The following is a 14,967-nucleotide window of genomic DNA, read 5'->3' as shown; positions in this document are numbered from 1 at the left end:
AAGAAGGAGGGTGGACAGAGACAGCCAACCACCAGCCCCGTCGCCGGCCATGCTGAGATAGCGGAGATTGCATGGGCCGCCCACCCTGCCCTGGCCTGCTTGTTTCCACGCAACGGGCGTCGCACCGCCAGGCACCTCATCGCCATCCCATCCATACTTGATATACATGTCAACACCCGCCTCCCGCCACAACAAAGCATGGGGCGCATGCCTGTGGTGCCGCCATTGGCGTGGGCGCACCGCAGCACCGCAGCACCACCATGGTCGTCATGGGCCATGCAGCGCTGCAGCTACTGCACACCTACCACCGTGGCTCCTTACTCGCGCACGCCAGTGCATGCATCGTCTGCGTATCTACTCCGTGTGCTATGTACACTCTGCTTGTGCGAGTCCCGCGGCGGCGCAAAACCTGTTGGGGAGGGCTTGATGGCTGGGCTGGCCGACGTCACCAGTGGGTTCGCCGCCGTTGGTGGGCCGCGTTTCCTGGGTGAAATGCGTGCGGCGGGCCAGCCCCGGCGCGCACAGCACCTGCACCCCGTCAGCCTCCGTCCTACCAGCCCGTCTTACCCGGCCTGCCAGAACGCCCTGCCTGCATCCTGCCCTGCCCTGCCCTGCCCTGCCTGCCTGCCTGCCTGCCTGCATCCTGTCCTGTCTATCCACCAAACCTCTCCTCCCTTCCCTCCACCACCTCCCACACGCCGCACCATTTCTTTTGGCTGCCTGTGCCCCCGCCCCAAAGCACACGCCCGCCTCGCCCTGCAAGAACAAACAAAGACACCCGCCCCAATCGCCCACACGCCCCCACCGACCCATAGTCCTCTGCGACCGATCCCCCGAGCGGTGCGCCGCCGCCCAAGACGTCTTCGCTTCCTGCTGCACCCTTTGTAGCGAAAAAAAGTCCCCAAAATGGCCTACCACCAGCAACAAGCCTGGCCACTCGGACAAGCTCAATACACCGACCAAGCCTCCGCCGACGACGACAGCCCTCCCCCTCCACCCGTCCATCGCACGCCTGTAGGCCAGCACATGAATAGCCACCCACCCTACGCTGACCCCAACAACTACTCCGACTACTCGCCGCCTGGCCACGCCCTCGCCGACAACTCCATGGCTGCACACCAGCCCCCGCCCTCGGCGCCGCCCACACGAGGAGCCCTCGAGTCAGGCCGCCCAATGGGTGTCCCCAGCAACCTTTCGCCAGTTTCACCCGTTTCACCCTTCAATGACTATGACGCCTCCATGGTCCCCCGCCCAATGTACTCTTCGCGCTCAAACGGCTCCGCTGCGCCTCTCGCTCCCGGCATGTACTCGAGCGACAGCTCCCTCCTCAGCATGCCTCACTCATCCCACAGCGGCCACGCCTACTCGGACACGCCCTACAACCGCTACTCGTCGTCGGCCCAGAACCTCGCCCCGCAAATGGGTCAGATCAATCCAAACGAAGTCGACAATGACGACGACTGGGGAATGGGCCCCAGCGAGGCCCTGCAGAATAAGCGCCGTTCCTTTGTCCCCTTTGGCAGCTCACGCGACGGCAGCAGCCGCAATGGCTCTCCTGGTTCCTCCATCAACAACGGCGCTGCCGGCGCAGGTGCAGGTGCAGGTGCTGCTGCAGGTGCTGCCGCCTACAGCGCCGCCCGCGACGGCAACAAGTACGACACAGTGCCCATGGTCAACGGAAGCGGCGAGCTCATGCCCGAAAAGATTGCAAGCTGGAAGGCAGAAGACGACCTGAAGAAGCGCAAGAAGCGAATGTGGATAGCCATTGCAATCATCACCGTCATCATGTTGGGCGCAATCCTCGGTGGTGTCCTCGGGGCCACCATCAACCGCGGCGGCGGCGGCTCCGACAACGCAGAACAGGCGCAACAAGCTGCCGACGACGTTACCAAAGATAACAAAGATGACCTGGACAAAAACTCGGCAGAGATCAAGGCCCTCATGAACAACCCCAATCTGCACAAGGTCTTCCCCGGCATGGACTACACGCCCCTCAACGCCCAATACCCAGACTGTCTCCACGTCCCACCATCGCAGAATAATATTACGCGTGACTTGGCCGTCATGTCACAGTTGACCGACTCGGTCCGCATCTATGGTACTGACTGCAACCAGACCCAGATGCTTATCCACGCCATTCAACGCCTGGAGATTCAGGATTCCATGAAGATTTGGCTCGGAGTCTGGCTCGACAGCAACGACACCACTACCCAGCGACAGATTTCCCAGACCTGGGATATCCTCGACGACTATGGCTGTGACTATTTCAAGGGCATCATTATCGGCAACGAGGTGCTCTTCCGAAAAGACATGACTGCCGATCAGCTCCTCAGCCACATCACCGACTTCCGCAACAACATTACAGACCACAAGTGCCAGCTCCCCGTCGCCATGGCCGATCTCGGCGACAACTGGACCGCCGAAATGGCCACCAAGGTCGACATTGTCATGTCCAACGTCCATCCATTCTTCGCCGGTGTTGACGTCAAGACCGCTGCTGCATGGACCTGGGATTTTTGGCAAACTCATGACGTTGCTCTTACCGCCAACCAGAACAAGATTCACCAGGTCATTGCAGAAGTTGGCTGGCCATCTGGAGGCGGTACTGATTGCGGTGGAGCCACGACTTGCACAGACGGATCGGTTGCTGGTATTGACGAAATGAATCAGTTTATGGAAGACTGGATCTGCCCCAGTCTGCAGAACGGTACCGAGTATTTCTGGTGAGTTTATTCTTTTTCTTTTCTTTGTTAATTCTTAAAAAAAAAAGGCCCACGGACGCAAAAAAAACTAACAACTATCTAGGTTCTCTGCATTCGACGAGCCATGGAAGATCATTTACAACGAAAAAGGCAAAGAATGGGAAGACAAATGGGGTCTCATGGACGTTAACCGCAATCTCAAGACCGGCCTCAAGATCCCCGACTGCGGTGGTCAGTCGTTACCGACATCGTACCAGCATTAGACGAGCGAAACGACCGCATATCACCATTCCTTCTCACTACGAGTTCCTGCATGACGGCATGGCGTTGGTTGGCGTTTTTTTTTTAAATTTCTCACCAAGGAAAATACTCCTTTGTGATCTCTGGCATCATCCATTTGCAGTTGAGGAAGTTTTTTTTTACTCTTCTTCCCAAGGCGCGGCATCATATCCATCTCCTTGCCCAACGAAAAAAAGGGCCTTGTATATTTGGGATCGGGGAGCACACGTGTGCTTATCTGGTTTTGTTGTCTTTTTGGTTTTCCTTTTTTTTCAATTCCCGATCCGCGATATCTTGGTCGGTTGGTGGCTTGATTTGCTTGCTCTCATGCCCGCGACCTTATCTGAGCGGACATGTTGGGAGAGTGGAATACCCTCTGTTTTCGGTGGGGTTGGCTGGGCCTGTTTCCTTTTGTTACATGGAATAATGTATCGGAGATTGGAGGGGATGGGCGGGGTGGGGTTATGGGAGGAAGAGAGAGGAACATAAAGTCTGGCTTGTATATATACGCACATACGACATCACTTGGGATGAAAGAATTTACTCCGGCTGGCTGGAAACATTTTAATCCAAGCCAAGTTGGTTTGCACTGCGCCGAGTTTGAGAGTTGTATTTCATTGCCATATTTTACAATTTGATAGAATGGTCAAGGGGTGGGTTGGCATGCTTGTTGAGCCCGACATAGAAATAATGAGAAATGCCAAATGACTTTTGAAAGATTCTCTTCAATCCCATTTCATCTGCATCCAACAAAATTTTTTCTCTCTTTACCACCATTTCCAACATGTTTTCTTTTTTTGTTTGCCCTTCCCTTTTTTCCATCCCGACACAACAACAAAACACACTAGCAGCACAATTTCCCCCCCTCCCATTATCCGTTCCTCCTCAAATTCCCCCCCAAACCTTACTATATTTAGTAACCCCACGTTTCCCACGTCGCAAAAACAAAAATGTCCCCCCCACGTCTACCCACCAAACACATCCCTCCCTCCCTCCCCTGCTTCTCTTTCTGTTCTCTCTCTTTTTTTTCTTATCCCCCCCTCCATGCTTCTCCCTGCCATCGCCTATCGTATGCGTACCTACCACGCAAAACTTGGTGGCCCCGGTCATCCTGCATGTTCGGCACACATATGTACGACTGGCGGAATACTACGCGCGTAAACATATATGCAAGGGCGCTTTTTTTGGGCGCTGCAGGGCGTTCATGCAGGGTTGTATGTGTGTGTGTTATCTGCAACATTTTGTTTTTTTTTCTGGAGGAGAGGGGGGGGAAAGAAAAGAAGAGAGAGGGGGCACGTGAGATGGGGGATTTACGGAGCTGGTGGGGAGAAAGGGGTGGTAGGGACCCAATGAGTGCTATGTACGATGGTAGTACAAGTACGAATGTAGCTTCGCGGTTTGTTTTAACCTTTGTTGGCAACACGGAGTGATGGGTTGGAGGAAGATATTGTGGAAGAGGGAGAATAAATTAAGATTTGTGGGGTTAGATGCATGGTTGGTATGTAGATATAAAAGCTTTCTTCTTGTACTCATTGGCTTAGATAGAGGCGTTTGGTCAAGGGGTAAGAGTATCTCTGTGCACCAGTACAATAGGAAGATAGTTTACTAGAGCTTCCTAAGAAAAATACTAAGCGGGTGATTCATCGATAGAAGTGGGGGTGGGTTTCAACTAAGGCTTCGATCCTAAATCTGTTTACAGATGAAATTCTTTTTTAAATGATTTGGCAGAGATCAAAAATTAAATTGGGCTTCTTAACTTGACTTGTAGTAATTAGCACGTGAGGGACGCACTGTAGCACAGGCCAAAAGCCTTTTGTGCAGTAGAGACGCTAAACCCATAACAATTATACAGTAGGCTATTCTTCAGCTCATTCCATGTAGGAAAAATGCCCCCCCTCCTATATCATACAGATTATACTCTATGTATTATAGCTCGTACGATCAACAGTACGGTCTTGCTCTCTTACCCTAGCCTCTACTTATCATGCCTCTTGTTAGTGCTTATGCCCATGACTTCTACAATGTGCCGCAATACTACTGTATATCCAACATTTAGTGATGGGACGGCTAATTGGCTTTCTACTTGATCAAAAGGCAGGGTCTAGAAATCAAGCAAGCTGGCGTATGTACCACGGTAGGTGTATTGCGGGTTGATGTATGACCGGTGCGGACGAATGTAGGAACACTGTGGATTGATGTAGGAATATCTTGGTCTACTGTAAAATGCGAGAATAGAGTATTAAAGCAGTATAGTACAAGTGTCTATCCTAAGACTGCGGGAGGTGAGCTAAGTACAAGATCCCAGCCAAGACGCTACTAGTAAGTATACTACGTACCCAAACAGGGTAGTAAGTCGTGGCATCATAACACATCGAGGCGTAATAGTATTAAGATGATTAACTAAGAACAGCTGCGCACAGTTCCGATCCGATCATCTCCATTAATTACTAGTTTCAATGTATTTCAGAAGACCGAAGCCATTAATTACATGAGATGATTATTTCTACACTGCACTTCCTCTCTCCACATACAAAGAGTAGCAGTAAAGTTAGAAAATGGGTAGGATAGATAGTAGAACCCTTACTACGACATGGCGGCAGCCATGACCTCGACAATCGCCGGCCCAGCTACAATCGTATCATCCGTAGCCGCAGTATTGCAACTCGTAAGAACCAGATAACTCTGTCCCGTGACACCCTCCTTGGGCACCATGACTTCAAACCCCCCCTCCACAGCCTTGACATCAACAAAAACCGGCCCCGTAACCGTAACAAACGCCGCATACACCTCGCCCTCAATCGCATACCCGGGCGTAGAAACAACAATCTCGTCACCACCATAAATCCCCATCTTGCCCGTGTCCGCCGGCTTCGCGCTCAGCACCGGAAACGCCTTGACCGGTAGCTTTGGGTTCGACTCGGGACAGCTCTTGATAAACTGCGCCGCAAGCGTGTACACCTCGTTGTACCCGAGCGGGTTGTCAAACGGCGCCGGGAAAGGCGCTTCGGAGATGCTGTTCCGGATGTACGCAGCATGTCGTGCTTCGACTGTCAGGATCGACCCGGCAGCGGTAAGATACGTCTTCGACATGATATCCGCGGCCGCGCCGAGATACGCGCTTACGCCTACGCCCTCGAGGACAGATGCCGTGGCGAGGAACGATGCTACGTCGGTGTATCCAAAGTCGTACGTGCATGCCTCGACGGGTGTTGCGCCCGCGGCTTTGAGGCCGGCGGTTAGGAAAGAGACGTGGGCTGCTTCGTCTGCGGCGATTGTTTTGACCCTTTCGTAGGTTTCTTGGGTGAAGTTTGCGGAGGAGAAGTCTGCGGCGGTGTACTTGGCTAGGGCATCGCTGTAGAATGTTGATTCCAGGTGCTCGAGGGTGAGTGCGTAGTTGAGGATTTCGCCGTCTGTTGGGCCATCTGCACGGCGGGAGATGGGGGAGGCGGAGGTGAGGGCCGCGAGGGCCGCGGCTGTGGTGAGGAGGGTGGATTTCATTATGGACAGTAGATTAAGAGACTTTGTAGTAAAGTAAAGTCTGTGGATAGTGTTCAAGTTGGGGAGAGTGGTTAACTTGATGCCTCCTTGTTTCTTTCACGACTACGGCGTCTCTTATACACAAATGTCTTTCATGCTTCCAACTCTACTAGTCCCGTTGTTATTCCTCTGGAACCCCCAAATTTTCCCGTCATCGTCGTCATCGTTGATTGTAGAAAATAATCGCCCGAACGGAGTGAATCTCATCCGACGCTCTAAATCCTAGTACTAGTAGCGTACGTTCAAAGTCTATCCTGCAACCACCCGAATAAGGAAACGCTCAGCAACCCCAATTTCCTGATCAAGGGTTTGTAAGGCCAAAAATCGACTGGCGCCGGCAGATTTAGGTAAGCGTGCAAGAAACAGCATCTCCGCACATTTGCGGGTTGGGCTCATTTTGGTGTTGTGTCCTGCTGTAGTTGCCCACATTCACGGAATGCTGACCTTCCGAACGACACAAAAGTGCGCTAAAGCGGGTAAGCTCACCACGCTACAGGGCCGACTACGATCGGCTTGTCATGATCTGACCAATTGGAAGAGACTGAAACCCCTGGAAGGGGAAGATCGAGACTTATTTTCTGTTCAACCTAGGTTTTTGTATGCGGACATTGTGAGGCGCGGGACGTGGAGCCCGTGTCCGCATTGTAGGAGGGAGATCCGCGGGACGATGGTGGGTGCGGGGTTTTTATTTGGTAGAAAGGGAAAAAGATTTGTATGTATCCAGATGGGGATATCGCGGGGTGTAAAGTGAGAATGTATGACGAGTGTGGCTTTTTTACTTTATTCATTGCATGTGTGGTTGTACTTCTGCAAGACTTCGAATCCTACGAACCTATCAAAGCTGCTGCACATGACACTCGAGGTATACACTGTGAACAAACATACCCAAAGCCTACATTCGATTAGCCTAGGGGCATTCGCACAATACCGTCCCTGAAGCTACACGCATCCAAAACACCCAACCGCACAAGCGTTCGAACGGAGAATTCCAGAATCCGCACTACTATCTTCCCCACAATCCCGCGGCCACACTCTTTTTTGCACCTAGCACCAGAAAGTGATCGCCAGACAGAAATCTCCCGTACCAATCAAATCTCTCTAGCACAAATCTGAACAAACTGACGTATCAGCATCCATCTTCCCGCCCCCGACTCATCCACTGCAAAGCCCGTTCGCCCCCTGCACCGGAAAACACACCCTCCGAACAAAACTTAGGCCCCAATTTGCACTAGTAGATCGACACACACACATTCGATTTAGTTCATTTAACCCCCAAACCGGCGAGTCCAGATAGATACTTACGATCCATACCCAAACCGTACCTGCCTAGTCTTTCGGCAACGCTGTTTCCCGAGTGGAAGACGTTTGATCCGTTAGTAGGGAGTTGACTGTGATTTGCAAGTCAGGGGGGGAATAGGATTTGGGTATACAGGCTAATCAAGTTTTCGAGAGAGGAGAAAGGATGGTTGTGGCGTGGAAGTAGAGCAAGCCGAGGCGAGAAGAAGGTAGGTGAGGTGGTAAGTAGTGTGGAAAGCAAGGGGTTAGGCTCAAAAAACTACTGAAAAGAAAGTAGAAAGATCGCTTTAGAGGACTTTGTTTCAGTTCATAACTGTCTGGAGTTCTACTTGAAGGAGTAAAGAGAAACATACATCATACATCCTATTCTTATCCATCTTCAAAACCTCAGCATACACAACAATGAGACTCTCAACCTCCCTGCTTACCTTCTTCCTCGCCACAGTAACAGCAACATCAGAGTCCGTCACTCCCTCCTCATCCATCCACCCAACTAACCCCTCCTCCCACAGCACCCCCCTCTCAACTCTAACCATCCACCCTGCCTGCCCCAGCACCACGCCATCGGACGCAATCGTGACGCGCTCCAATGCACCCATACCTTCCTGTGCAGCAGGCAACGAGACAAAACCCCTGATAATCAGCATGGACGGCAATAAAACGATGACGATGACTGCAGGAGGAGGAAGCGCGAGGATGACGCCTAGTATGAGTTCGAGTGGGAGTCCGGCGCAGTTTACTGGCGCGGCGGGTCGGAATGTTGGTTTTGGAGGTGGGGTTTTGGCGGCAGTAGGGGGCGCAGTTGTTGCTGTTGTTGTTTAACATCCCTCCCCGGGTCCCGCAAATCCCGCCGCGCCGCAAAGAACCTGCAGTTTTTGTGCCTTAAATGTCACCATGTTGCTTCTACTAAACTTTTGTAACGCAAATTTTGTTTTCAACGTTATTAAAAAAGTTCCTCTTAAACTAACCTCGGTTCTCCAAGTGATTCTATTCGATGTACTTGTCGCTCTGGTACATTTATGTATAAAGTACATTAGTTCTTACTGACGTAGATTAGATTACCGTTTAATGTTGATTTCTTGAAGAATCTATTAGATTACGTGCTAATCTATTTCTAGCATCAGAGTAAGTTTCCCGGTCTTATAGGCCGCGTACTAGGAAGGAGAGTGTCCGTTATAACAGCCTCAGTAGTAGTATTCACAACATCATGAACGTGGATATGGCCTAACTCGGGGTATATATTGGAACAAGCTAGCCATTCCGTTTCATGTACTAGCAACTCGATTTCCCCATTATAGGATGATGCTACCCCATACCATGTTTAGTACTATCTCTGTATGAGTGCAAGGGCACGATAGAAATAGAGCGGGAAATAAAAGGACTTCTCAACAGTGAAGCACCTGTTCATTTCTCTGATTGGGGCGCATTAGATATGACGCGTGACTTCTTTTTCGCGGCAGTGGTACGTATAGACCTTACGTTGGCTGATCGGTCTGTAGGCGTACCACCCCTCGCACCTGAGTCTAGGTCGACTCTGCACCGCTACACATCACACACCACTAGCACGATCAATAATCTTGTATTTTGAAATGGGTGAAACATTCGACTGGGACTATCCCGGCCTAAACTGGTCCCATTTCCATTCTCTAGCTAATCTGCTATCGCTTCGAAACGACGGCCAGGCCGAAGCCTCCGCTATCCAACGCCGTGCTCGACGAAGACTACTATAATGGCGATAACAACAACAATGCGAGCGCATCTAGTGTGAACACTATCTGCGCTGATCTAACAGCAGATTCTGGACATGCAAGGCTGAAACAGAAGTTACTGGACTGTTTGGCGGAATTCGCGGCAAACAGAAAGGGCGGAGCTACAGTCGCTTGCTCTGCTATGAGAGAGAGTGGAGACAGTGTGTCAATCTGGATCGCTCGGAATGAGGGGTTCTCGGAGGCTAACAAGCCTATGTTTAGTGTCCTAGAAAGGCTGTTGGAATCATATTTGTGTGGCAAAGGTATGTTCAACAGACTGACTTTTCGTTGACAACTCATCTGCTGATATCTATTTAGATACAAATACAGATGTGCGTCTGTGGAAAGAGCTGGTGTCATTCCGCCAGAGTCGGATACAGAGCAGATACATACTCGATTTAAGAGCGAGCCTCAAAGCTTTCGAGGCAGGATATAGGAAGACGTTTCTTGACACAACAGGTGACAGCTCAGACATTGCTTCAAAATTTTCGATCCTGCGCAACCTTCTTTTCGACAAAAGTATTCATGAAGGAAGTACCTTTGACCGACATTCAGAGCTTGTTATCGCAGCGTACAACCTACGCCGGTCAAGCATTCTAGAGCAAATGCTTAACAACCCTCCACAAGCATCCTCCAAATCAAGAAGACTTTGGGTCAACATCTGTCTAACTGCACAGCTGAGAGTTACATTCGAAAAATTCAAAGAAACCGCTCTAACGTTCCCAAGTTTCATGTATATCACCATCACCTTAGTGTTTCGACCTCCTGCACTCGCAAGTGCACCTCGTCGCCTCATGAAGCTACGAGAAACATTTGATATTCTTGGCCTCGAAACAAAGAAGAAGACAATTCAGGCCGTCATGGGTCAAAAGTGGACTCTAATTGAACTTGAACGCAAGTTTGCAAAGGGACAGATACAGAAGCTGAAAATCCATGCCGAGGTGCGATTACTGATGCACTTGAACACATCCAATACATCTGGCCCTGGACCATTGCCTTACATTGGATGTAGTAAGCTGTGTTGCTTCATGTGTAATGCGTTTATCAAGTCACATGGACACCTAAAACACGGGGATCCCACGGTCGTCTTTTCAAGTCATGGACTATTCCAAACATGGAGCTGCTTCCCCCGGGACAGGTCGAGCGAATAAGTGAGGCTTTGATATCACTGCAGAACGAGATAGTGGAGAAGCTCGTCACCCCAGTAGCAGGAAAAGTTCGACTTGAACGAACTTCAGTATTTGGAGGCAGCAGCTTAGTTGGTACTCGACATGACGAAATTTCGACGAGGCGAGCGCAGATTGATCATCTAGTCATCAAGGTAGAGCAGGATCGAGTTTCAGATATGTTCAGGAGGTGGGAAAGTTCAAAATTATACTCTAATTTCCCTCAAACCTAATTCTTACATGCAATCAGAGAGGCCAGACAGAGACTCTCGTCAACTGCTATCATTTCACACCAATTGAGGAGGAGTACAATATAGGATGCGACGTATGTGATTGGCGAACAAAAAGAAGATGCAGTTACTGCAACAAAGGGTACTTCTGCAGCGAATTGTGCGAAGTCAAAGCATCCGTGTATCACCTATTCACATGCTCAAAGCGTCAGCTCACCTCAGCGAACTATCTTTGGAAGTCACTGGTTGAAGACACCATACCTGTGGACGAAAACGTCTTGCAAGATTTTGGCTTTAACAACGCCTTTGACGCCAGTGATCGATCCAACCTCGTTGGCCTATACCGAGGCATTTATCTCTCCGGCGACATTGCATCGAGTGACTTACATGGATGGCGCATCAAAGGTGTCATGGTTGAGAAGATCAAAGAAATGTATTACAGGATACCCGAATCCCATCGCGGCCAGTACTTTCCCTGGTGGCTCAAAAATCTACACCGTCTGCAGAAGCCTACAACCAAAGAAGAAACAGAGAGAAGTATCGCACAGAGTTTCTTTGACAAAGAAAAACTGTACCTTGATCCTCAGGCCCACAATATGCACCCAGAGGAGCTGAAACCTGAGGCAAAACGGGATAGCTTCCTCCTGTTATCACACATGTTGCACCGCCTTACTCCCAACCCGAGCACAACGCTGTACCACACCTTCACCTTTGTAGCCTGCCGCAACAAAACCAAGGAAAGTCAGCTGACAGACATATACATTCTCCTGCTCGTCCCCAGCTACGGCAGTTTCTTCTACACATGCCACAACGAGCGGCGCAGCTTCACACACACACACACAGCTTCGTCCGCTGCATTCTGGAAACCCTACGAAGCCGGGACACTACTTCAGCTCATAGGCTCTTCACGACCTCAAGCATTTGCGCACCTGCTTGCCTCATCTTGAACCATTCCTCCCCGTCCCGCCATCGGCTCCGCCATCCATTAGTTTGCGCGCTTAAACAAGTCCTCGAGAACGCGCATCCAGCAACACGTCCGCTTATCCTGCAAATCACTTGCGACTACGGCTTCGCCAATTGTAACACAAAAGAAGATACATGCACGCTTGTAGAGATTTATAGACGGGTGTTGGCCGGGGTGAATCCGATGGATTTGCATAGTAGGGCGTGTTTAACCGGGAGCCTAGTATTCGAGTTTGCTAGTTCATTTTTGGAGATGGAGGGTAGTGTTGGGAAACCCGTATTCTCGGGAAGAAAATGGGCCTGGGACGGGGAAGGGCGGAAGAGATGGCGCGGATGGAGATGTATTGGATGCAGATGAATCACTACTACAACAGAAGGGATGGTGCGGGGTCATGTGATTTTTGTATTCTGGAGAAATTCTTAATCATCCCTCGTTGCAAATGGGTCTGCATGCAAGCTCCCGCATATGATACCAGCTGACTACAAAATGAAGTTTTTGATGATGAAAGAAGAAGTAGATAGTAAAGAAAAACTCCTGTGACGCCGCCTATATCCTGTATAAAATCTCCCCCCCTGTCCCCACTAAAATCCCAGAAATATAACCGCCTGTTTTTTTCCCGTAAATCTTCATATATGTTTTTTTGTCGTAGTTGTCCAAAATGTCACCTCCAAACTCTAGTCAAAGATATCTCCCCTCTCCCCTCCCCCACTTCAAATTCGGCGTATATAAAGCATCATCATCCCCTCAGCAATTTCCCCCTCGTCCTCTACAAACATGAGAAGATCGAATACAACTCGTAGAAAATCCCCAAGATACATGTCAGCACTATCAACATCACCCAACATACACAAAGACTTCAACCCCCAGTCTAAGAATCAAACACAGCACCATACGCGGCCCCACCCCAAGCCTTAACCCCCTCAACAACCTCTCGCGTAACCTTTGGATTGCTAACTACCATGACGGCTTCGATCTGCGCCTCTTTCATCAAATACGTGGTCTCGCCCGCGACATCCGGTCTGCCTTGTTTGGAGTCGAAAATCCTCGGGTCAGGGTCCACATTGCGGATGATATCCTGGACGAATTGCCAGTGTGGCGCATCAGGCTGGTAGACGCACCACATGACTTTGATGGTACGCCCCTGTTTCTTCATCTGGGCAATGGCGGGGCTGCGCAGGAGGGAGAGCATGGGGCCGATGCCTGCTCCCGTGGCGACGAGCAAGAGGGAGTTGAAGAGCGGGGAGAAGGCGAGGAAGTTCATGGCGGCTGGCTTGCGGATCCAGATGTGCGACGGTGGGTTCTGAATTATGGCTTTTGTCCAGTCGCCGGCTTGGGAAATCACAATGTATGCGGACTCGCCGTCGGGATTGGGAATGGTGGCGAAGGCGTGCCATTCCATTAGGGGACTCCGCGAGAAGCGCATGGTCGATGTGTAAGGCATGTGTTTAAAGGGGAAGCTGAGCTTGACTTCCCGGCTCGAGACGAGCTCGGTGGTGATGGGTACTCGGCGCATGCGTGTCCAGGGGAGGATGATGATAAAGGTCGTGGCGGCTAGGAGCCATACGGCGGGGTTGGTGTGCATATTTGTATTGCCTGGGCTATTGCTTGATACGCCGGCGTGGATCCAAAGGACGATGAGCGCTGTCCAACCCCCAAAGCGGTGCGTGTGTTCGAATGTGTTGTGGAATTTGACGCGGAGTCGTGGGTGAGCCGTAACGCACACAAGAAAGATAGAAAACAGGAATGAATAACAAGTGATGATGTCGACCCACATAGAGGCTTTTACAGTCCCTGCGTCTGTATTCTCGAGGAAGAATACAGTGTTGCGATATACAAAGTATGTGTACCATAGGAGCGCTGAGATTGCACAGCCGATATGAAATCCGCCGTAATGATGTAGATCTGAAATCGTCCTCGCAAACCACAATGGTAGGTTGGAGGGAAATTTCGCTACAAAGGCAAAGGTTAAGTTAATAAGATCCTCTTGGCGAACAAATACGGCGGCGAAAATGTTGGCGGCGGTAGCGATAAGAGGTGCGGCGAGAGAGAGGCGCTTGTATAGAACAGCAAATACCACAGTATTTATGATAAAGGTTAGCCCAATAAGTACGCGGTAGGCCGAGAGCCAGTGGAGGCTTAAGACTTTGATCCACTGCCGGTGTGTCCATCTTGTGTTTGGCAATGGGACCGCAGAAAAACTGTGTGTGTTCACAGCGTTGCTTGACTTAGTGCTGGCGTTTTTCTCGTCCATTGAGGCGTATGTCTGTGTCGATGTGGATTTGAGGCTCTCCTGCGACGAGTTGATAGAAGATGTTCGAGTATTGTCAGGGGTATCAAGTGTATCTGGACGTTGGTGCTTCTGGATAACGCCCTCATTCGAGTCACCGTGCTCCTCCTCGGGAACATTCGGTAAAGAATGTTCAAGTGACTCTGTGGACGAATTGCGGAATCCCATGAGTTGAAATTGGCGGGTTCCGGAAGAGTCAAGAGTGGTGAGTAGGCTAGGAGAGGTTAGGGGCGGTCTGCACCGGCAGCCACTGGATAGTTGAGGGGGTGTTGCCATCGGGATAGTGAAAGACTAAATGAGCGGTAAGGAGATAGGGTCAAAGTGAAAGAGTGCCTTTGGTGGCTGATGAAATGGTTGAACTGCTGTTCACTATCAATGATTCCATGACGATTTTATATCGTTATCGAGCCCTGGGTGCATATTCCTCTATTGGAGAGCACCGGTGTTGATGCTCTAAATTTGTTCATACACAATGTTCCTGCAGCTCGTAATCGGGTCTGCCAAACATGTCTCAGTGGCTTGGTCGTGCAGCCTATCAGTGATGACACGCGCTCAGGGTATGGTTAAGTAAGCACTACCATGAGCTTCATAGGGGATCGGGGGGCCAAAGCTGGCGTATGTTCGGTCCGAGCTGTGAAGTTGTAGGCGCGCATTCTGCATTAATCTTAATTTTTAGATGAATTGCTAAATAGGATACCACAGTGCAGTACTGTTGGAGGCTTTCCATTGCAATTTGTAGATTGGCTGCATTTGTTATT

General features: G+C 50.4%; 6 protein-coding genes across 6 annotated transcripts; 4 read left to right on the top strand and 2 right to left on the bottom strand.

Moving 5' to 3' along the window:
* The first annotated feature begins 703 nt into the window (after window positions 1-703).
* PSV08DRAFT_391876 (glycoside hydrolase family 17 protein) lies at window positions 704-3,109 on the top strand. The gene is made up of 2 exons (XM_014218286.2): window positions 704-2,723; window positions 2,806-3,109. The coding sequence occupies exons 1-2, from the start codon at window positions 907-909 to the stop codon at window positions 2,963-2,965; spliced, it is 1,977 nt and encodes a 658-aa protein (XP_014073761.2). The 5' UTR covers window positions 704-906; the 3' UTR covers window positions 2,966-3,109.
* Window positions 2,909-3,698, top strand: PSV08DRAFT_305427 (uncharacterized protein). The gene has a single exon (XM_014218221.2). The coding sequence runs from the start codon at window positions 3,024-3,026 to the stop codon at window positions 3,468-3,470; it is 447 nt and encodes a 148-aa protein (XP_014073696.2). The 5' UTR covers window positions 2,909-3,023; the 3' UTR covers window positions 3,471-3,698.
* Window positions 3,699-4,693: 995 nt separating this feature from the next.
* On the bottom strand, window positions 4,694-6,479 carry PSV08DRAFT_180963 (ferritin-like domain-containing protein; the record flags this gene model as incomplete). Its single annotated transcript, XM_014218227.1, has 2 exons — window positions 4,694-4,742; window positions 5,569-6,479. The coding sequence occupies 2 exons, from the start codon at window positions 6,477-6,479 to the stop codon at window positions 4,694-4,696; spliced, it is 960 nt and encodes a 319-aa protein (XP_014073702.1).
* A 1,737-nt stretch (window positions 6,480-8,216) lies between these two features.
* On the top strand, window positions 8,217-8,636 carry PSV08DRAFT_248211 (uncharacterized protein; the record flags this gene model as incomplete). Its single annotated transcript, XM_066092366.1, has 1 exon — window positions 8,217-8,636. One exon carries the CDS (start codon window positions 8,217-8,219, stop codon window positions 8,634-8,636), a length of 420 nt encoding a protein of 139 aa, XP_065949048.1.
* A 767-nt stretch (window positions 8,637-9,403) lies between these two features.
* Window positions 9,404-12,279, top strand: PSV08DRAFT_371794 (uncharacterized protein; the record flags this gene model as incomplete). Its single annotated transcript, XM_066093207.1, has 6 exons — window positions 9,404-9,444; window positions 9,497-9,825; window positions 9,881-10,573; window positions 10,747-10,918; window positions 10,981-11,805; window positions 11,859-12,279. The coding sequence occupies 6 exons, from the start codon at window positions 9,404-9,406 to the stop codon at window positions 12,277-12,279; spliced, it is 2,481 nt and encodes an 826-aa protein (XP_065949047.1).
* Window positions 12,280-12,790: 511 nt separating this feature from the next.
* PSV08DRAFT_224926 (uncharacterized protein) lies at window positions 12,791-14,377 on the bottom strand (the record flags this gene model as incomplete). The annotated part of the gene is made up of 1 exon (XM_014218283.1): window positions 12,791-14,377. The coding sequence occupies one exon, from the start codon at window positions 14,375-14,377 to the stop codon at window positions 12,791-12,793; it is 1,587 nt and encodes a 528-aa protein (XP_014073758.1).
* Window positions 14,378-14,967: the final 590 nt, after the last annotated feature.

This window comes from Bipolaris maydis, assembly GCF_028858645.1.
Source record: "Bipolaris maydis strain C4 unplaced genomic scaffold PSV08scaffold_8, whole genome shotgun sequence".
Lineage (NCBI taxonomy): Eukaryota > Fungi > Ascomycota > Dothideomycetes > Pleosporales > Pleosporaceae > Bipolaris > Bipolaris maydis.
The sequence above is the reverse complement of the archived record's forward strand: the minus strand, read 5'-3'. Positions and strand labels throughout refer to the sequence as shown.

Coding starts and splice junctions, on each gene's coding strand:
- PSV08DRAFT_391876 (XM_014218286.2), top strand. CDS start 907: ATGGCCTACCACCAGCAACAAGCCTGGCCACTCGGACAAGCTCAATAC. Junction 2,724..2,805: donor AACGGTACCGAGTATTTCTG/GTGAGTTTATTC, acceptor ACAACTATCTAG/GTTCTCTGCATTCGACGAGC.
- PSV08DRAFT_305427 (XM_014218221.2), top strand. CDS start 3,024: ATGGCGTTGGTTGGCGTTTTTTTTTTAAATTTCTCACCAAGGAAAATA.